Genomic DNA, 22,810 nt, shown 5'->3' with positions numbered 1-22,810 from the left:
CGTCAATGTCCAACTCATGCACTCTACACACGTATGTATTCTTCAACTGTTCAGGACTCAAGGGTTTAGCCTTGTAGTTGAATTAGAATAGGTTTGGAAACCTAAATTGAGTGGAATGTGCCAAATAAAGAGATTTCGGTCAGAATAAACAAGTCAAATTCAAATGAAAGACATTTTGTTACATATTTGTGGAATATTCCTTTCACCTAATTAATCAGAAGTAAATTGTGAACCATAATAGTGCCGGGCTGCGTTCTATCTGTCCGTGCTCTGTCTTGATGTACAATGAATGCCAGGATCAAGTTTTTAACTACTTGTAACTTGTTTTTATTAAGCTGTTGTTTTGGTAAAATTGTGTAAAAAAAAAATAAATAAAAAATCCCAAATACTTTGCTGAATAGACTACTGACCTCCATCTTGACACTGTAACTAGTGTTACATCATTTATGTGCGCAAGTCATACAGCTTTTCTGATTGAATGTCATGGTGTGTATAAATCAGATACCAGATCAGAATAGATTGTGTTTCATGTAAACAGTTAACCACAGATCTATAATCAGAATGATTTCAATTGTAAGTCTGCATGTAAACCCAGCCACTGACAGCCCAACTTAGCCGGACCATACTTTGTACAACTGGTGAAAAAAATACTTTGCGGCTGTGTGTGTGTGAGTGTGTGTTCTGTGAGAAAGGGAACAGACAGTAATACTCAGATGACATGGAAGGTCTAAATATATAAGCTTTTGCAACCAAAGTGGAAAAGTTTTCCCACAAGCATTGTCAAAGCAAGTCCTTTTGTTACATATTCCATATTAACATTAAAATAGATTTTTCTCTGAAATAATTTATCAAGGGAACACCCATTAACAGTTTCTATGGCATTATGTTTTGGATCATTATTCTGCTGAAATGTCCACCCTTGTTTAATTTCCATTGTGCTCATAGAGGGCAACAAGTTTTTGTCAAGAATGTCCTTCAAAAATGTGAAGTTTAACTGTACCATTTACTGAAAAACACTGTTTCAACCTCTGAACGTAACTCTTTATGTAGTGTTTTTAGTGTGACGTGCAGTGCCATTTCTCTTCCAAATCTTGTGTGCATTATGGCATCCAAAGAGTTCAAATTTTCTCTCACCCAGGGAAATTGTCTTTTCTGATATTTAACTGGCTTTTCCAAATGTTGTTCAGCAAACTAAAAATGAGCTTTGAGAGGCTTTTTTTCTACAGTTGTGTCTTGTGTGATGAGCGTTCATACAGGCCGAGGCAGCAGAGTCCATTACTCAGTGTTTTCCTTGTGACAATAGTACCGGCTAATCTTGAACAACTCTTCTGATTATTCTTTGCTTTCCTCTGTCAGAAATCCTGTGAGGAGCACCTGATTGATCTAAATTTATGGTGGCATGATTGGCTTTCCACTTACTTATTGATGACCACAACCATGCTCACTGGAACATACAGAAGCTTAGTTGCCATTGTTGTGTTTTACAATTAGTTTTCGATGGTTTTGAGACAGCTCTTTGGTTTTACCCATCACGAGATGTGTCTTGGCTCACATCTTGGGAATGAGACCTTTGTAGGCCTTCAATTAGGACTGAAAGAATCTGATATTCATTTTCACTGACAAGCGGCTGTATTGTTTTATTGTTAGTAGATTTTAAGTGTTGTCTTGGATTTCCTTGTCTTTTTACACCTTCCTTCATGTGTTCAATACTTTTTTTCCCCTGTGACGGTTCACATTTTTACACACAATTTTCACAATCTTATTTGTTCTCCTGTCTTTGTATATATTGATTACTTGGGTTGTTCACAACATCTGGTGAAATTGTCAGGTCAATAGCACTTTTGGAAATATATTTAGTTGGAAAAATAGTGACACGTTAAATACCTTTTCTGCCACTGCAGTGTGGACAACCAATCAAACTCAAAACTATGGACAATATGGTCTTCAAACCCAACATGTTTTTAGAATATATAAGGAAGGCAGAGCACCAAGGAATAATGCAAACTTGTTGCAGGAAGAATATAATCCAATGATAAATAAATCTATTTTCCTTAACCAAAGCAACTTACCACAAGTATCAATATGAACAGGTCCTCATTGGGTTAGGTAACTGAATTAAATCAATTCTTCATACATCCATCTGCTCCAACGTATCATTCGTCCTCCAGCTGGTTTCTCAGTCTGTCCAAAATATGACTCCTACTCTTGTTCTGCTTCATCCAGATACAACAGAGGAGTTTTTCGAGTATGACACAGAGGAGTTCCTGGTGTTCCTGACCCTGCTCATCACAGAGGGACGGACGCCGGAATATTCGGTGAAGGGCAGGACCGAGGGGCTGCACTGTCCACCTGCTCAGTCGGCCATGCCGCCCCTTCACAAGCATGAATGCAGCGATAAACTGCCACAGGTATAACAGCTGCAATCCTACCATGAATAGTGTCCTTTATTTGAAACCTCAATAATGGCCCCTGCTTCTTTTTATTGATTTTTGAGAACAATCACAATTAATTAGAAACCCGTAAACAAGCCACTTGATTCTTGAGCCCAATAAGATTTTTGCACTCATGCCTTTCCCCCACACGTTCTCTTTCTTATGTTTTAATGTTGACACTAAATAATGATTGCCAACTCTCTTCCTTTGTGTGTGTCAAAAGTGTCGGCAGGCACGTCGGACCCGTTCAGAGGTGATCCTCCTCTGGAAGAACAGCATCCCCATCATGATCGAGGTCATGCTCCTGCCCGACTGTTGCTATGGTGACGAATGCCCACCAAGTGACCCCATCAGTGACCCAGTCATCAAACAAGATGCATTGTTGCTGGAGAGATGGACATTGCAGCCGGTTCCAAGACAGTAAGAGCAGCAATTACTTGTATACAGTATTTCATCATATAGTGGCCAGGTGCATTTATGCAATTTTGTTTTGGTTAAAATAATATAAAGTAACTTGATTGCTTTGTATTTATGACCAAGAAATGTTTTCATTACAAATATTCACTGTAATATTGACTTTCCTGCACCGTTACCGTAGCTTAGTGACAGATTATATATATATCTTGTGCAAAAACTTCAAGAAATAACAGTTTAATAAGAACTAATAAGTTGCACACAGCATGGACGCGCACAATATTGTGGAGGATCCACTTGACATCTTCTGAAAGGACATTGCCATATAACAAATAATTTGTCATACTGCACAAAGAACTCACAAGTGCGAGAGACTCTTTACTATAACCGCGAGGTCCTGCTTTTTTGGTTAGCAATGGAATTGAGCTAGGATCAAGCAGTAACTATGCTATGTTGGTTAACTGAGATAATTACAGTGACTTTGTTTCTAAGGGGAAAAAATGGAGGCACCTGAGAAAAGTAATAGATGAAAAATGTATGAAAATTAACCAATGACAATCTGAAATAGCCTTTCAGTGAGAGAGGACAGACAGTCATATGTTGAGTAATAATTGTGTATTAAGTGTGTACCAATCCAACAAGCACCCAAACAAAGGGGTACCAAAAAGTAGGTTAGTTCAGGTTGCATATTTGGGAACCTATAAAATGGAAATTATACCATACTGAAACAAAGGTTCCAGGAACTTGCAGTTCATGATAGATTTTATTCCAGGAACTGAAAGGTTTCCGTCAAATAATGTACTAACCACCTTGTCTCGCCTTATTTTCACCCTTATAAATTACCCTTGAAGTAAATCCAGAAAAAACTTGAAAAATATACATGGATGCACTAAAAGTTTCTTGCTCTGGAGTAAAGTTCCTTTGGTGGAATTGCACTCAGAAATACCTAAATGAAACCACATAAAGTCCTGGCTAATTTACTAAGTATTAAAGATGATTTCATGAGTTTAAATGAATTAAAAAAAACACAATTAAGCTGAGATACATGGCTTGGCACCCACCAGGTTAATTAGCCTGGACGTTTGACCCACTTTTCATCTCTCAATTGTTAAAAGAAGTCATGAACACACATCCCTGATCAGGTTTTCCTTAACCTGACACATTTCTACTATTTAAACTTGGGGTTTTTTCACTGTTGTTTTTTTTCTTATATAGAAGCGGTGACCGTTTCATAGAGGAGAAGACATTGCTGTTGGCTGTGCGCTCGTATGTTTTCTTCTCACAGCTCAGCGCCTGGCTTAGTGCCTCCCATGGAATCGTCCCCCGAAACATCCTATACAGGTTGGACTCCACACTCCCCTCAAGATGTTGACACTGCCGAGCATGAAAAATGTTGACGTGAGCGTAACCTAACAGTGGTGTTTGTTCTATTTGAAACAGAATAAGTGCTGCTGATGAGGACTTGGTGTGGCAGTTCTCACAACCACCATCTGAGCACATATTCCCTGTCCCCAATGTGTCCCAGAGTGTTGCATTGCAGGTCCGTGTGCAGTCGCTGCCCCGCCAGCCCACCTATCCCACGTTGGCCTGCAGCATCCACACTGGCCTGCCCCCACTCTACAGCAAGACCCCCAGCCTCAACCCAAACTTCAATAGCCATGGTGGCCAGCCCACCCTCCGAAAAATTCAGGAGCCCAACAAAGAGACCCTCCTCCACAGCTCCAACATTTACAGCAAGAGCTCCAGCTCTGTGTCGGGCCGCCTTATCAATGGAATGCCCATCCCCAATCTTCCCATCAACAATATTCCCATCAACATGGCCACGCCACTCCCCTACAGCAAGAAGAACCAGGAACCCATTGAAAAACGCACATATCAGAATGGAGAGCTCCCGCACGTCAATATCCCCCAAAGTCAGGACCCCCCACTGTTGCATCGATCCTCCCGCTCACCCACACCCTCACACTCCCATTCCCCTTCTCCACTCCCGGGGAAGTGGCTCTACTCGCCCCTTAATGGCTCATCGGAATCCCCGCCATTAGAAGATTATGGGTGCAGCACCAACAGTTGCGACAGGCCAAAAGCACCCCTCCCCGAGCCGCTGCGAACCTTTAAGAGTTTCTCAGTGGCTGAGCCTGGCCGCTGCCCATCGCCCCGGTCCACGGCAAATGAAACAAACCCGCTCATTGGCTCACTATTACAGGAGAGACAGGAAGTTATAGCCCGCATCGCACAGAGGCTCAACTTCTGCGACCCCACAGCGCCGCCGCTTCCCCCAGCCCTTTTTGCCACGGACAACTCTCCCAAAGCCACGTGGGGTAGTAGCCATGATGACATGGTGGCCAGTAAGACCAAAGAGCCAGAGGTACTGCCCTATGAGTGTGTGGGACATGCTCGGCCCTCTCCCTTCCACACACCCTCCACCACCACCACATCTTTCCACAAGCGGGAAACCTCCCCGAAACCTGCAGTCTGCAGGAAGTTGAGGCTGACTGAGATGAGAGATGGGAGCGCAGAGAGTGAGCGAGACAAGGAGAGAGAGAAGAGTGGCGAAAAGGAGCGAGACGGCTCCCTCATTGCTCAGGCAGTGCACGACATTACTCGACTCATCCAGGAAAGACTCTCTGTTCCCTCGCTGTCGCCCAGCCACAGCAGGTGCGGCAGCCCTCTACACCACACGCACACAACAACGGTCACGCAAACAATACGCACATACTCGCACCCCACACATGTCCCACACACTTCACACGACAGCTACACCAATGGCCACATTCACAGCCATGAACCTAGCAGGGGCCTTCAAGCCTCTGTCCCATACATGCCTCTTTGCACAAACAAATCCCAGCTCGACCCGGGGACCAATTGCCATCCTCCTCGGGCCCAAAATGGGGCCCAAATTACACTTGAAGAACCTTCACTCAGAGGCCAGTTCCATGCTGGTCCACGTTTACGAACTCCCACCCAGGAAAAGCTCACAATCAACACAACCAGCAGTCATATTTTTCCTCCCTCCCCGGCGAATGGGCCTGGCAGTGCCCTGCCCTCCAGTCAGACCTGCAAGGGATCCACCTTCAAGTGTAACACAATCCAAAACCACAGCAAGCCTCAGTCACCCACACGGGCTGATGCTTCAGCCCAGAATGAGAACCAAACACCGAGACAGTTTCCAGAACTGTCTCCCCCACCTACTGTCCTGGTAAGAAACCCTTGAGCTTTTGCTCATTTCTCTCTTCATCAAAATTCATTTGCAGTCTGTCAAGGTCATTTCTGCACTACAGGTGGTGCTATAACCAACCTATAACTTTTAAGGCCATTTTAACCTGTCAAAGCACTTAAAGTCACTCTCAAAAAGGGACTATAACAATGGTGAATTGAGGGGAAAGAAAGTGTTCATCGTACGAGTAGGCTCCTGCACCCTCTTCTCGTGCACGCCACATGAGATTAATGCTTTTCTATGGGCGCAAGCACATAGCATTTGTGTCACTTGGTCGTTTTGGATCCAAGTGTTTCATGCTGATACCTAATGGGTGAAGTAAAGCATATTCAACACTTTTTTGTCATTATAACATTTGAGGATATGATGAACCCCACTATTAGTGAAATGGGACCAGGCACTGCCACGAAGAGTGAGGGTGACAAAAATCCAGAAGTAACAAGTTTATGGTGCAAAATTTCCTCAAAAATCATTGAATAGGTGAATTTGCAAATACTGACTGGCAAATATGATAGCTTTCACTGTACATGGCCATAAATTATAACAATAATAATAAACACATTCTAATGTTAGCCCACCATGTTTCTCACACTGTCTCTGCTCTTCTACAACAGCCTGTTTTGTTGCTACCCTCAGTCTCTTCTCAGATAAGGTGCCTCCTTACTGAAAAATACAGTAATTACAGAAGAGCCTTTTCCTCATTCTCTGACAATTTTGCAGTTTCCAGCAATACTATTTTTAAGTAGAAAATGCCATCCTAAACAAATTGCATCCTGGATATATAAAACTGGAAGAAAAGTGGAAACAAAGAAATGTATGTTTTTAAAATACCATTATTTGTGCCTCTACCAGGTAGAACAAAAGAGGTAACAAATGATGATGCATGGTATTGGAAAACATCCTTTCAAAGACGATGCCACTTTGTCAGATTCTTTAATCTCTCCTCCCCTCATTCTTCAGCGAAGTCATGGACCCTATCCCTTGGGGCCCTGCAACGGCTGGAGGAAACAGAATCGCCACTCGTTAGACGCCACTGCGACCAAGGCCTTCCATCCCTGCACTGGCCTGCCCTTGCTCTCCAGCCCTGTATGAAAACACACACACACATACTGTAATGCCCTTTTGGCAAATGTTTTGATGACTCAACACACACACACACACATTTTAGCTGTCCTGTAGCATCAGTAGTTACAGCGTATGTGTGTGCCGTAACGCCGCGCTTTTTAGCCATCTGTGATCTTACTAACAATGCAATCTTCATGAAGGAGATTTTGAAGTATCTGGCAGGACTACTGAGTAGCTAACGGATCACACACACACACACTCACACTCAGTCAGTGTGATTCACCCATACCTCTCAAACTGAAGTAGCCATGAGTCACATTGCAACGATCCTCTAGCTCACTTACACCCAATCACTGAAATGCACACACATACAAGAAACATAGCTGTATTTGTATCAAACCAAATTATGGTCCAGCACTCCTACGACCCTTGTGAGGGTAAGCGGCTTGGAAAATGGGAGAATACTTATGTAGAATGTCCTGTCTCTGGCAGGTTCCACAGAGGAGAAACCATTCTGGCTACTTTGACCTGGACACCTCTCTGGTTGGTTTTAAAGGCTTACCCTGGGCCTCTGGGAAAAGGTACTCCCCTTATCTTTAACAAATGAGTGCATATTTTCTTCTACGTAGCTACTTAATGTATTTAGAAATGTAGACCATGTGTAAAGACCTCTTCAAATTGGCATCTTGGATGTCACCGTGGGCCAAAATGTGTTGGCCTTTGTCCGTCCTCGTCCTTCACTAGTTCTAAAGTTGTGCTGAAGATCTGAGAGCTGCCAAATTCAACTCAAAATGGCAACCAGAACACAACTCTGTGAGCTCAGCAGCAACTGCCTACACAGTGCATGTGGGTGGTGTGCTCTGTGCCACTTTCTATGGAGCAGCTACTTGCAAAGTGTGTTCTTGAAGGTTGAAATCAGTCAACTTTGTGCATTATTCTCTTTATAAAGGCATATTTATTTGTACAGCTTTCTCAACATTTATTTGATTATTCAGGTATATGATAGCTTTTGGCTGTAAATATTCCATCATCTGGAGAGCATTTCAATTAACTACTGTACTCTGTATATCAATGGATGAGGTTCTTTCACATCAGCAATTTGGGCCAAGAATGGGTGTCACATCATTACCTCAAAATTCCATGACTTACTGAACAGCTCAATCAAGGATGTGTGTGTGTTACGCGTGCGTGTGTTTATCTGCGTGCCTTTGTGTTTGTGTTTTAAACCCTCAGGGTGTGCCCTAAGGGAGAGGAGTACACAGGTGATGCTCAGCAGCTGTTCAGTGCAAGTGCTCCACCTGCCAGTCTCAGTCTATTGGGAAACTTTGAGGTACACCACTATTACTTTGTGTCTGCCGTAGCTCTATCTCAAATAATTCATTAAAGGGACATTATGAAATGTTGTCAATTTGAAGAAAAATGCACCAAGCTAATCGAGAGAACCTTCATCATGGAGGACAGTGACAGTGGGACAGCAAGGGCAGGACAATGGCCCAAAATAACAAAGGACTTCTTCAGGGAGAAAAGTGGAAGGTTTTTGACTGGCCAAGTCAATCGCCAGATCTTGACACAATTGAGCATGCATTTTAGCTCCTGAAGAGGAGAATGAAGGGAGAAACCTCCAGAAACGGTAACGAATGGAAAGTAAAGGCATCAAAAAGCATTTCAAATAAATATGTAATGAAGTCCATTGGTTCCAGGCTTGATGCAGTTATGGCGAGTAAGAGTTAATGCCACTAAATATTAAAGGTTATTCACTTTTAAGTTAATTGTGTCTGTTCCAATATCTTTGGTCACTTGAAAAGGGGGTTACTTCAATCAAATGTGCTCTCTCCTGAGTTGTTTTGCACATTTAGATGTAATTACCATGAAATGAAAACTGAAATTTTGAACTTTTGCTTTATATTCCTCTTTTGATCTGAAACCCAAATGTCATTAGTATACAATAAAAAAAAAAAATTCACTGTTCCAATACTTTTGGTGGGGACGGAATGTACGCATTATAGTGGTTCTAATGCCCATTTTAACCTCTTAGTATTGGACTCTCTCCCAAGTTATCACAGGTCCATCTTGTTTGATTCGTTGACATCTACCAAACGTGGTACAGTGGTTTAACTTCTAAATGTATTGCAGTACCATGGTTTGCCAGCTCAACAATACGAAATTACGGATTTCTTTTTGGACCAACATTTAACCTGTATAATTTTAGTAGGCTACGTGGTAGTCTTACCTTAACCTGTACAGCTTTTTGGAAACTGTTCTGGTCCTCATAGTAAATAGTGTATGCATACACAGACTGGTTGCATGCATGCAAATTCCTCCCACTTGACTATTCAGCCAATCATTCAGCCTACAGAAGGAGCAACAGCTTTGTGAGTCGGACAAGTGGGTTTGTGTGTGACAGGCATGCGGTGAGGATATGGGCATGGAATAGTGGAAATCCGTTCATTTTGTACATTTGTAAATGGCGTGTGTGTGGTTGATATGACAATGAATGGTTTTCAAAATGGTCTCTTGTCAGGAGTGTGTGTTGAACTACCGCCTGGAGCCTTTAGGGACGGTGGAGGGTTTCACTGCCGAAGTTGGCGCCAGTGGGTCCTTCTGCCCCAGTCACCTGACCTTACCTGTGGATGTGTCATTCTATAGCGTCTCAGATGACAACGCCCCCTCACCGTATATGGTAAAAACGTCACTGTCAATTTGTATATGTACAGTACTGTTGCAATATGTTTGAATATTTAGCAGATTAAAGAGTAGTGAATTTTAGCTCCATGTATTATATATCATGAAAGCATTTCTTTTGTCATCATAAAATATCAACCGTACCACAAAATAATCTTGCTCTGGATCGTTCACAGGGTGTGATCAACCTGGAGTCCTTGGGGAAAAGAGGCTACCGAGTACCTCCATCAGGAACCATTCAAGTGGTAATGTCATCGTTTTACATATTTTCGAAAGACTATTTCCCTTAAACATTAGTATTGTCGCTACAGAGCAATGTTCTTCGCGAGTAAGATGGAAACTTGTTACAGTTGTTACATCAAAGCATTTGTTTTGACCACACACTACTTGGACTAAAATAGACAGTAATGTACAGCTTCAAAAATTATTTTGAAGTAAATGAGACTTTTGGAGAATTCCTTCCTTTCCCCATCCTCGTGGGAACATTCTCTAGAGGTCAATTTTCTATTCCCACAGAACACATTTTTTTCCAAATAGGCATGCTTGGATCAATTTGGTGTGGGACAAGCGACTCAAACACCTTTGGAATGAACTCCAATAGATATTTTTAGCCGACAAGCCCTCTCTCTGCTCCACACATTCCCAAAGACACATTAATATCTTGCAGAAAGACTTCCCAGATGAGTGGAACTGTTATAACATCAAAAGGCATACAAACTAGCTTAGTTTTTCTTCCATTTTCACTTCCTTTAGGCGCATAAACTAAGCCCCGAAGTGTATTTGTTGCACTGAAGTAATATTGCAGCATGCAGTCAGATGCTGTGGGATTTATGAATCTCATGTTCTCCACACACTATAGACCTTATTCAACCCGAACAAGACAGTGGTAAAGATGTTTGTGGTGATGTACGACCTGCAAGCCATGCCAGCCGGAAACCAGACCTTCTTACGCCAGAGGACTTTCTCCGTCCCCGTCAGGCGAGACTCGAACCATCAGATCAACAGGAAACCCCTCCCTTTGGGCCAGGCGCGCACTCTGCGCTACCTCGTTCATCTGAGGTGAGGAGCCTTTTGTAAATAAGATCTCATAGAATCTTATGCCTTATTACTTACCACTTATTGAACATTACACATTCATCCTTCTTCTTTACTGCTTATAATGTGTTCACACTTGATGCATTTGGGGCATTTTATGTGGTGTGATGACGTGGAAAGTCAAATGGATGCAAATCCGTGCTGGGTGACACGTCTGACGTGACACAAATAGTGCGGGCACGTGAAAATTTGCTGGTGAAATTCACCAGGCTGTGTGCACCTCTGTATGGTATTGTGGACCCAACCATGATGCCATTTGGCATTCCAAAGACATTTGCACTTCGATGACATGTACAGAGTTACAATACAGGTCAAATCGTCATCCATTGCTGTTCTCCTGACTTAGTTTGAAGTGTATTTTTTATTCCCACGATCAAACTCAAGCAAGGAAGGCAAGGCGAAGCTAACTTTCGCATTCAGTGTGAACACTGCTTTATTCTGACTAAAGCCATGGGTGAGCCGGAGGTTAGCCCAGCTGATAACAGCCAATTTCAGGGTAAAATCAATGCCCGTACACATCTACTAAAAGATAAAAATCCAATTTATAGGTGCGTAGTTAAAGGTCCGCTGTCATTAAATGCATGTTTTTTAGTATGTTATTAATGAAAAAAACGGCAGCCAGTGTGAACCCAGCCGTTTTTTCACCACAAAACATGATTTTGACGTATATGGCTTTTTGTAACTCCCGCCATGAAAATCCTCTCGTGGGATTTGTTTTCAAGAAGAAGCAGGAACTGCTGTACAGGGCAGTCGCGCACTCAAGCGGTCTTGTCTGTTTATACTAGTTTTACCTGCCGGAAGGTAGCTCGTTGTTCCTTCGTGTTAGCCAAAATCTTGGCTTGTTGTATTGCTGGATATTTCTCAAACACTCAGGGGTGATGGATTCGCTTTTCATACTTTTCCAAAAAATCTGGTTCGTTGTGAAAAATGGATTGCACAGGCGGAAAGGACGACAGATGTGTGGGTTCCAAATGATAGGTAGGTGTTTATACAGCTACTAAAAAGAAAAAAACAATAGTTGTTGGGGGTAGTAATCCATAAGTAGAGGTGCTAAATGCGTCTTTGTGCACATCGGAAGGCTTCCGTGCAGCAGCCACTGAAGGACGGCCTCCGCAGGCCTTGTGAATCGCCATCGGCCTTGTCGACAAGGCCGAGCCGGCCGCCGGCCTCGTTGACGCGGCTTCGGCAGGGGTGGCTCATCTCCGCCGCGGAAGTGGATTGGGCTGGGAGGTGGTTTGGCCGTGAGCCGCATATCATCTAAATATGGCTCGAAACGATAGGGTAATAATGCCCTGGTCACTTCACTCAGTTGTGAGATGTTTTCTTCTTTGAAAAAAGCTTCCATGTCAGAAGGGGCTTGTTCTTCTCCCATTATTGGCACCACAGCATGTTTTCAATGGCAAATGTCCGGGGTGACGTCACGGGCAATAGATGCAGGCAATATGGTGATCACTTGGATGTCGAATGACACTTCTACAACTTTGCACATGGATGACGTGCTTTCCGCTCATATTTATTTTTTCGTATAGACATTGAAGTGAATAATGTTATATGTATTTTTCATTACAATATCTATTTTAGAATATTTATAGGGATGACACTTGGGCTTTAACACAAACATTTTAATCCTAACTTTCTTCCCCACTAGGTTCCAGAGTTCCAAGTCTGGGAAGATCTACCTCCACAGGGACATCCGTCTTCTGTTTTCGAGGAAGTCCATGGAGGTGGATAGCGGTGCTGCCTACGAGCTACAGTCATTCACCGAGTCCCCCATTGACCCGCCATTCTCACCCCGTTGCTGACTCGCAGCTAACCCCATGACCCCCCCACCCCACCCGTCGTCCCTCCTCCGCTTGCCAGATCGTACCCACACCTCTATGCCGGTCATGAGTCATTGTGTCCGCCTGTTGGAAGAGAAATCAAAGGACAGCAGATGATGGAGTGCACCCCCGTGTGGGACGCTTGTTAGAATGGAATTCTCTGTTGACGTGCATGAACTTTGTTCTGACTTACAGCTGGAGCGTGCAGGGTTTTGAAGTCTTGCTAGAAAATGCCTTACAAGATTTAAAAGGTAATTATTGTGTATTTGAACCCCCCCCCCCCCAGCGTCTGGCAGGAGAGCTGAACCCAATGATTGTCCACAGGACCAGTTGGACTCTCAACTGTGCAGTTTGTGCTCCAGTCCCCAAACTAGAATGTTGATTTTAACCTCAGTCACATAATGAATACATGTTGAATCTCAGTTACTTGACAAATGCAATACTTTGCCTTTTGAATGAGGAAAACAAATCTTGGCTTGTCAAATTGCAGCTTGTTTGACAGTAAATTAAGAATCATTTGGATTCATTAGCCACTTTTGGCTTGCCTGTCTAAGATGGCTTTTTCATGTCCCACTTCACTGGGTGTTTTGTTTAAAAGGTGATTAGATGCCAGATCTTCTGTTAAGATTCTGTAGCAACAAATTTGCAGAATCTCTTTGTAAAAGAGGCTAATGATTTGCAACCTTGAAGCAGCTGCGTCTCTTACTAAAGAGGAAGTGGCCTACAGAGGAGCCCCCACCCCACCACACCCCCAATCGTCACTTCCTCCACCCCACTTCAAAAAAAGGACCACCGAAGAAGTCCACCATGCAATCACACTGAATTCAAGTGAACTTATCATGGGAGAAATCTTCAGAAATGCACTGTGGATTTGTTTTTTTGTTTTTCCCTTGTCCAAACTGGAAAAAGAAAGCGGAAAATAATTGTCATACTTTTTTGTACTGTTACAAACACCAATTTATTGGAAGTGTTGCAATAGAGTAAGAGTAACCTTAGTTTTAAGTGTTTACTTTCAGTTTACGTAACCATCCCGTTTATTTAATATTTAAATTAATATTTCATTTCTTTGTGATGTCTGTCATGCCAAGATGGTTTAGTGTAAACTGTATATCATAGTATTTTTGACATTAATATTCAAATCTGAAAAAAATATATCTATCTTCTAAAGCAATTGTTAAATGTGCACTGTCTCTCATTCTTTTCAACAGCATTCTTTAGTCTGTAAGTAATCTTTTCCAACATTTTTAAACTGCTAAATTAATATCTCCACACATACTTTAGCTGTAATAGACTAATCCTTCTACAAGACAAAATCTCAACTCTGCAATGATAATGTAATTATACTTTTAATTCCACTTTCATGAATCTGTTAAATACAGTACTTTAATCTTCCTCCCACAAGCTCATTTTAAGTCCCACAGGAGAAAATCACCTTGATGCAAAACATTAAATATATAACGGACCAGACATATGTTCTATTAAATCACATTATTACCGAAATGATTAAAAAAAAAACCACCTGAAATGGAGTGGGGTTTTTCTGGGGTTGTGGCATTGGGTCCAAGTGGGCCCCCTCCGGGTGGCCGGTTTTCAGGGTGCCTCAGTTTGGCTAGTGGACCGGCCTGGGTCCCTCTTTGGGATGTGTCCTGTCCACCAGGTTGCTCTCATGTGGTTTTCAGGGCCCAACCCCGCCTATCGATTGAATAGATGGGGGTTCCCGCCGCCCCACAGGACAATTCCAACGGTCATTGGCATGTGAAACAGTGCCAATTCACTTACATGTCCACAAACACACACCAGTGGGACTTTTCCGCTTGGTCTTGAGCCCCTCACTCATTGCGAAAACTACACGAATTGGTAGGGGTAACCCCTCAATCATATTCTGGTTCTTTAGATGTTTATAATTTACATAGCCCGTTCCACCACTTTTCAGATGATCATGTGATTAAAACAGGCCAATCACAAGGGATGAGTTCCACGACATTCCCTGTGCAGCAACTTTTATGACGTGTCATCCAGCAAGCTATGAGGAGGTGTGAAGCACATCAATGCATATGTCATGTGATAGCGAAAACCCCCACAGGCACGGGGAGAACATGCAAACTCCACACAGGTGGGTCTGAGATTGAATGCTTTACCAGCTGCTCCACCATGCCGCCCCCATACAATCAGTAAGACTCAAACTTGTAACATGACCAAGACCAAAGACCTGTCCAAAGACACCAGAGACAAAATTGTTCAAGAAATTGCCAAGCATGTTGGTGGAAAAAAAGGTCCGCTGTTGGACCAATCATTAGAAAATGGAAAAAGCTAAACATGATGGTCAATCTCAATCGGACTGGAGCCCCATGCAAGATATCAGCTTGTGGCGTCTCAATGATCCTTAGAAAGGTGAGGAATCAGCCCACGACTACACAACAGGACTTGGTCAATGACGGAAAAGAGCTGGGACCACTGTTTCCAAGGTGACTGGTAATAATACACTAAAATGTCATGGCACGGAAGGTTCCCCTGCTTAAACCAGCATATCAAGCCCTGTCTTAATTTTGCCAATGAACATTTGGATGATACAGAGGAGTTATGGGAGAACGTTTTGTGGTCAGATGAGGCCAAAATGGAACTTTTTGGTCCACTAATTCCACTAACTGTGTTTGGAGGAAGACGAATGATGGGTTCCAAGAACACCATCCTTACTGTGAAGCATGGGGGTCGTAGCATTATGCTGTGGGGTGTTTCTCTGCACATGGGACACGACGACTGCACTGTATTAAGGAAGGGATGACCGCGGCCATGTATTGTGAGATTTTGGGGAACAACCTCTTTCCCTCAGTCAGGGCATTGAAGATGGGTCGTGGCTGGGTCTTTCAACATGACAATGACCCAAAGCACACACCCAGGAAAACCAAGGAGTGGCTCCGTAAGAAACATTTCAAAGTTCTGCCGTGGCCTAGCCAGTCTCCAGACCTAAACTCAATCGAAAATCTTTGGAGGGAGCTGAAACTTCGTGTTTCTCAGCGACAGCCCAGAAACCCGTCTGATCTAGAGAAGATCTGTGTGGAGGAGTGGGCCAAAATCCTTCCTGTCGTGTGTGCAAACCTGGTGAATGACGACAGGAAACGTTTGACCTCTGTAATTGCTAACAAAGGCTACTGTACCAAACACTAACATTGGTTTTCCCAGGTGTTCAAATACTTATTTGCAGCCGTATCACACAAATAAATTAAGAAATCATACATTGTGATTTCTGGATTTTTCTTTTTAGATTATCTCTGACAGTGGAGTGGCGTTCAAATACCTATTTTCTTCACTGTGTGTGTGTGTGTATATAGTTATAAATTGAGGATTTTTTTTTATGTGCCTACTCTGTGTCTTGATTTTTGGCCTCAAGATGCAGTTTACCGGTACGTCACACATTTTTTTTAAATCCCGTCCCACGCGCGCCCTCGACCAAGCCATGAGCGCGCGTACGGTGTTTCCGCCAGTGACGTAGTCTCATCTGCGAGAGCGCGCACGGTGTCTCCGCCAGTGACGTTGGGGTCTGCGAGCGCGCGCCCGTTCCTCCAGTGCATCACCCGGAGACAGCAGCGGGATCCCGGCGGCGGCTCAGTTAGTCAGGGAGGCCTTTTGCCAGCCACTTGACCGACCTTTTGCTTGAAGGCGACACGAACACTGACCAATGTCGGACGGAAACGAAGACGTCCCGACGTCTGAGGAGACGCTGGCGGAAGAGCAGGTATCCATTGTGAACCTTTATGCAGGAGGGAAATAGGCGGGAGCGCAGTTGACTCTGTTGCGAGTGCTAGCTTCACTCTTAAAGGGAGCCCGTTCCAGGTCGTCCATTGTTAACATAGTCACAGTCCATGTTAGTATCGATTTATTACGTTGTATAATGTAATGATATCGGCAGACTTGGTCTTCTGGTGAGGTAAATGCTTGCCTGCAGTTCCTTGCGGAGGGCGACGCGTGCTAATGTTAGCAAGCTAACCTGCTGTCGTGACATTCTGGAAAAAACGGTTAGCTTGAGCGCTAACACGGTCCCGCCCGTGCAGACAGCTGATGGCTGATAAAAATGAATTCGCCTTCAGTCAAGTCACAAATAGTTTGTATACCCGTAGATGTCCTTCGAAAAAACTGGCCCCTTTACTTTGAACCCACGCCAGAGGGGGCGTTTGACAGTAGCCGTAGCTGTCGGAATGATGCTAGATAGCCTCATGCAAATGCTAGTTTGGTACACGTTAAAGAGATTGTCGAGCAAATATTAACATCTATCGGTCAGATATTACTTTTGACTCACTGTTCAAATGTTGCTCACAATTGGCGGTGGTTGTTTAGATCCAAGACCGCCGTGAGGAGCAAAGATTCTCGAATAGTAGACGTAACCGCCCCCAATCTTTATAATTGGCTATGTTGCTAACTAAACCCTATATTTAAATAGTCCAATTATGATCCCAAAGCGCTTCAATATTACGTGAAACTCCTCAATTGATATTAATTTTTTAAAGTCCTTTGACATCAACCTTAACTGTAAAATCTTTTTTTTCCAGTAGTTATTCATGAAAGCTTTTGTGTTTAATTTAAATAAGAAATTTGATAACCTGCTTGTACTTTGGGAAACAATGATCATCAAACCAGTTATTCATAATTCATGCACAAAAAATTCTGGAAAAAAATCCAATTATAGGGTGTAACCTGTGAGTGAGCATGCTAAATTCAAATGGAATAAAAACAAAACAGTTCCCGTACATGAAATCAGGCTTCAGAATGGTGAAGAATTGATACATTCACTGAAAACAAAACACGGGGCTTGGAACTTTCAGCTGTCAATCAAAATTGGGCCTTCTCTTCTTGCTTGTTCAGTGTGAATCAGACGCTCTCAGGAAGGCTGCAGAGAGACGACCAGGCAGTTGCTAAGCCCCAGTATTATGAACGATGCCAGAACATTTTTTTCCCTTCCCCTGTCACTGTTGAAAATCAGACAGGAGTTGGAATCGTGGCCGCCCAATTTCACAGCAGCGTGTTGCAATGACTTCTTTGCATGATTTTAAAAAATATATATAAATATATATATATATCGTCTCCTCCAGCTCTGACGACCCTAATCCTGTCGAGCCGCAACACTGGCAGCTGCTAACTCTGGCCACTGGTGTAGGGGGGCAGAGCCATGCAATTGACCGCTGCCTTGCTATGTGCACTGCACATGGGTGCACATGGCAGAGAAACTGAAGCCCAAATAACAAAGCACAACACTCCAGGGAAGATATATATTTTTTTCATGTTATAGGCAAAGTTCTATGGATAATTTCACGCTTTCGTGCTAGAAATCGACCAAGTTTTTGGTCAAAAAGTAGGAAGCGCGCTGAATACCCTATTATGAAATGGTGCTCGACACTTGTAAAGTGCGGAAGGGTCGAATGGTGCCAGAACACGAGATAGTGTCTCGATGGGCCAACTGAGATGGTGAAAAAGTGTTTAATGCTACAGCACAAGAATTGAGTGCTAAATTATTCTCCAAAATTACTTTACAGGGTCTATAACTCAAGGCTCTTGCTTTATTTGAGACATTTGATAGTTTTTGATTATGTTTCAGGAGGTTCAGGACAAAATGATCAATCCAGAGAAAGCAGAAGAGGCCAAACTGAAAGCCAGATACCCAAATCTGGGGAATAAACCTGGGGGCTCAGATCTGCTTCGTAAACGGCTTCAGAAGGGGGTAAATATTCTTTTTATCTTTGCATTTAAAATTTTGGTGCAGTACTAAAAGTTATCAATCTCATATAGAATATTTCCTATCATTTTTGCGTGTGTTTTCATGTTTTATTGTTGCTTTCTATAGTACTTCTCATGGGTTGTGTGTGTAAAGACTGACATCATACTTAATGTGCATAAATAGGAAGGACAACAATCACGGTTTGAAAAAAAAGTCTTTGGTTACACCAGAGACAGTATTTAAAGAGGTTTTTCTTTGCACACTATTATTGTCCACTCAGAACTATACAGGTGTGTGCCAAAAAAATTAAACATTGTTGGAAAGTCCATTTATTTCAATAATTTTTTTCCAAAAAAGAAACTTTTGTATTTCACTCCACACAAAGTAAAATATTTCAAGTCTTTACTTTACTTTATTTTGATGATTACAGCAGATAAATAAACATATCGAGTATTTTACAAATTTGAATATTGGCACATGGAAACCGAGAAGCCCCGACTTCCCTCTCTCCTACGAGTTTATCCAGCTCTTTCGGGAGGTTCAGGCGGCATTCCCAAGCTAGCTAGGAGACATCGTCTCACCAGTGTTTCTGGGTCATCCCCGGGGCCTCCTCTTGGTGGGACTTGCCTAGAACACCTCACCAGGGAGGCGTCTAGGGGCCATCCTAACTAGATGCCTGAACCTCATTATCTGGCGCCTCTCAATGGCCAACGGGTCCACTCTGAGCCCCTTCCAGATGACAGAGCTTTTCACCTATTTCTAAGGGAGAGCTCAGATGTGCTGTGGAAGAAATTCATTCCAGAACTCATGAAAAGACCAGTGATTTCCTTTATAGAGCCAAGGCACATATTTTACAATTGAAAAATCCCACAGCACACCAACAAAAGTAAATGTCACCAAAAATGGATCGATTAATTACTGTATGTACTTCCTGCCATCTAATAGAAGATGATTTTTTGTTCTGTCTGTCATTGTGCCTCACTGGCATAAATAGATGAATAAAGATACATTATTTCTTGGAATACGTGTTTTTTTTTTTGTTTGTTTTTTTACCAATTACATAAAATTTGGATAACTTCCCACGGCACACCTGAAGAGCGCTCACGGCACACTAATGTACCCCGGCACACTGTTTAGAAATCACTGGAATAGACGTTACCAGGGAGTCTGAAACGTGTGATCCCCTTCAGTTGGAACACACACTCTGGTACTATGGTGCATAACTCCATTCTCCCAATCCAGAGGTAGTGTCCCCAATGTCCATGTGATGTTGCAGAGGCATGTTAGCCAGGATAGCCACAAAACATTCAGAGCCTATAGGAAGTATGTGGGGGGCGCTATAGAGGTCCTTGGTCCCGCAAAGCATGCTTGGAGCATGTGAATAGCATTTAAAGTGCATGTTTTGTGTCTATTTGTCATTCTTTTGTTTTATTATTTTCAAGTTATGCTATTCTGTTTGCTGTGGTGTGCTAATTTTAGTTTTAAACAACATTATCAGTAATGACCTACCTACACGGGCAATAATGTGTGGGGCAAGATAAGCTGCTTCTGCTTACAGATGTGAAATGCAATTGTTCCTCACTGCCTCGTGAGCACCATCATATGATAGCTTGAATACACGCTAAAACACGTGCTGTCATACATGCTAAGAGTGTCACCAGTGTGTTCAAATGTACTTCACAAGTGTAATTCATTGGACATGTCCCACAACTGTGCACATAAAGGTAGGTATATTAATACTGCATCCATTATTAGCAGATTTTCGTTATTCACAGTGGTGTAAGGAACATAATGCCCGCGAATAACAGGTGAACACCGTACTGCCAAATGCATCCATTCACCCATTTTCTTTGCCCCTTATCCTCATGAGAGTCGCGGGGAATGCTTGAGCCTATCCCAGCTGTGAACCAGCAGGAGGCGGGGTACACCCTGAACTGCTTGCCAGCCAATCGCAGGGCGCATCGAGACAAACAGCCGCACTCAGAATCCCACCTTGGGGCAATTTAGAGTGTCCAATTAATATTGCATGTTGTTTTTGGGATGTGGGAGGAAATCGGAGTGCCTGCAGAAAACCCACGCTGCCACAGGGAGGACATGCAAACTCCACACAGGTGGGGCCGGGATCGAACCTGGGTCCTCAGAACTGTGAGGCCATCGTTTTACCAGCTGATCCGTCTGCCAAAAGCATAACGCGAGCAACGATTTCCACTGACCAGAGGCTGAGCTGGACTGTAATTGTAGTTCATAAACTACACGTGTAACTAGAGCATGAAGCACAGCGAGGCTGGAGCCCGGGTTCAAAACTCCAACCTCAGAACTGTGTGGTGGACGTGCTTGCTAAGCATTTTTTCACCATGCTGCTGATTATAATTTTAAACTTTAAACCAGTATATATATTTTTTCATTTTAGTGTGGCTTTATTAGGGCTTAATCTGTATTGTGTAATACTTTCTCTAAAGTTTGGAATTGGCGTTGTTGCTGATTTTGATGTCCCTCTTGTCCAACAGCAAAAGTACTTTGATTCGGGCGACTACAACATGGCCAAAGCCAAGATAAAGAACAAGCAGCTGCCGACAGCAGCGGCACCCGAGAAGACCGAGATCACGGGGGACCACATCCCAACACCCCAGGACCTGCCCCAGAGGAAACCCTCCCTCGTGGCCAGTAAACTGGCAGGCTGATGGCTCGCTGTGTGCACCCCCATCCTATCACGAGCTTGTAACATGACCTCTCCTGCCCCCTCACAGGACCCCCTGTTTACCCACTCAGCAGGAAATGTCTTTCTCCCTTTCAAATTCTTTTACCTTCCCTCGACTCCACTGGCTACATACCCAGCTCTTGTGTCACACCCTCATTGCCGTGTATATTTCCATTTGTCTCTTTTCTTCTCATGTAAGATACACTGAATGACAGCACGTCAACGAGGGCTAAATGCCTCAAGGCGTGGGAGTGTGTGTTTGTGTATATACTAGTACATTTCATTTTGTTAGGCTTGGGGGCAGTCATCAGCCTTTTAGCATTTTAAATCCAGTTTGTATTATCAATGGGTGTATTCTCTTAATTAATCCAGGGTCTCCCCCAAATTTAGAACTCTACTTCCTCCCCAGATTCCAAACTTTATGAAAATGGAACCTCAGTTCACATCGAAATATTGTATAGTTTATGGCACTAAGCTTCAGTTGATGAGCAGTCTTTTCCATTGATGTGAAACGCTCAGTTTTCTCAGAATGTTGTTTGCTGCATCTTTGTTTTTTTTTTGCTCTAAATTAACCCTGAGGAATGCCTCCCAAAGAAAGTTAAGTGTCGATATGAACATACCTCACGAAATTGAATGCTTTTATTTCCTTTTCTCCCTCAACAAAACATTTCTCAATGGAACTCAAAGCTTTGGGCATTTCTGCCATGCTGAAGTGGCAGCATGGCAAGATTTCCCAAAAATCCTCAGTCTGCTTGAAATAGAGACCTAAACCCATGTACACCCACCAAGAATTTTGAGCGTCAGATAATGGGATATGGAGAAATCATGTTTTTTTTTGGGTCAGGGAAAAAAGTGTTTTGGGGAAGATTTCTGTATTATATCCTATCAAAAATGCCTTCAAATTTGTGTAAAACAGTACAACTTTTCTATTTTTTCTGCTGCTTGGGGAACCCCCCCGGGTCTCCCAAGTTCAGTCAAAGATATCCCCCAGTAAGCTCGTACAGGCCATGGATTCTGAAGGGTTCTCATGTCGGTGTAAAAATAACTGACGTTTCAAATAACGTCACTTGCCTTAAAAACTCAACTTAAATAGTGCAAATGGAACATTCGTGAGAAGGTTAAATAGTAGAATAAGCCATGTATGTCAGTATTCTTTTTTTTTTTTTTTTTTTTTCTTCATCCTGTATTTATTTGTCGTGGAGGATTTTGTAAGTGTTTCAAGTGCTCATTCCGTGTTTTGGGGGAAATTCCACAAAGATGACAGACTGGTCAAGGAAGGGCGGGGGGGCTCCTGGCCAGGTCCACTCACGTCAACCAGTCTATCCACGGCCTCTGGTGCGCGCTTGATTCTGGGTGTCGACACCGGTTGTATGGTTTTGCTTTATTCTGGGGCTGGAGCGGATGGACTGATTATTTCTATTTTTAATGGGAAAAGTCGCTTCGGTTCGCAAACAGTGTTGGGAAGATATTGTTCATGTACTGAGGTTCCATTTTACATTGTCATTACTCACTACATCTGCGCACACTGTATATAAACTAATAAAGAAGCAAATATACTCCAATTTCATTCAATGTGAATGTGGTGTATCTTTAGGGTATTCACAGTGCTTTTTTTCCACATTTACAGCATGACTCCTAAACTAAATTTAAAAAAAAAAAAAATTCATGTGTAGACTTTAGAGG

General features: G+C 42.9%; 2 protein-coding genes across 4 annotated transcripts in view; both read left to right on the top strand.

Moving 5' to 3' along the window:
- Window positions 1-13,895, top strand: part of atosa (atos homolog A) — a 46,418-nt gene extending 32,523 nt beyond the window's left edge. For all 3 annotated transcript variants that reach the window (XM_061814543.1, XM_061814544.1, XM_061814542.1), the window contains 11 exons: window positions 2,224-2,408; window positions 2,656-2,852; window positions 4,062-4,187; window positions 4,287-6,042; window positions 7,021-7,146; window positions 7,618-7,706; window positions 8,359-8,455; window positions 9,647-9,805; window positions 9,984-10,052; window positions 10,667-10,866; window positions 12,551-13,895. In XM_061814543.1, coding sequence (XP_061670527.1) covers window positions 2,224-2,408; window positions 2,656-2,852; window positions 4,062-4,187; window positions 4,287-6,042; window positions 7,021-7,146; window positions 7,618-7,706; window positions 8,359-8,455; window positions 9,647-9,805; window positions 9,984-10,052; window positions 10,667-10,866; window positions 12,551-12,704 — 3,158 coding nt within the window. In that variant the 3' untranslated portion in view covers window positions 12,705-13,895. The remainder of the gene's footprint in view (window positions 1-2,223; window positions 2,409-2,655; window positions 2,853-4,061; window positions 4,188-4,286; window positions 6,043-7,020; window positions 7,147-7,617; window positions 7,707-8,358; window positions 8,456-9,646; window positions 9,806-9,983; window positions 10,053-10,666; window positions 10,867-12,550) is intronic.
- Window positions 13,896-16,180: 2,285 nt separating this feature from the next.
- Window positions 16,181-22,694, top strand: LOC133498105 (cAMP-regulated phosphoprotein 19-like). Its single transcript, XM_061814545.1, has 3 exons — window positions 16,181-16,455; window positions 18,310-18,432; window positions 20,937-22,694. Exons 1-3 carry the CDS (start codon window positions 16,399-16,401, stop codon window positions 21,108-21,110), a joined length of 354 nt encoding a protein of 117 aa, XP_061670529.1. The 5' UTR covers window positions 16,181-16,398; the 3' UTR covers window positions 21,111-22,694.
- Window positions 22,695-22,810: the final 116 nt, after the last annotated feature.

Source organism: Syngnathoides biaculeatus, chromosome 3 (genome assembly GCF_019802595.1).
Source record: "Syngnathoides biaculeatus isolate LvHL_M chromosome 3, ASM1980259v1, whole genome shotgun sequence".
Classification (NCBI taxonomy): domain Eukaryota; kingdom Metazoa; phylum Chordata; class Actinopteri; order Syngnathiformes; family Syngnathidae; genus Syngnathoides; species Syngnathoides biaculeatus.
Note: the sequence above shows the minus strand (reverse complement) of the source record. Positions and strands in the feature narration are given on the sequence as shown.

Bases quoted from the DNA above. Each gene is read 5' to 3' on its own strand.
- LOC133498105 (XM_061814545.1), top strand. From the start codon at position 16,399: ATGTCGGACGGAAACGAAGACGTCCCGACGTCTGAGGAGACGCTGGCG. The intron at 16,456-18,309 runs GTATCCATTGTG...ATTATGTTTCAG, and splicing joins AGACGCTGGCGGAAGAGCAG to GAGGTTCAGGACAAAATGAT. The intron at 18,433-20,936 runs GTAAATATTCTT...CTTGTCCAACAG, and splicing joins GTAAACGGCTTCAGAAGGGG to CAAAAGTACTTTGATTCGGG.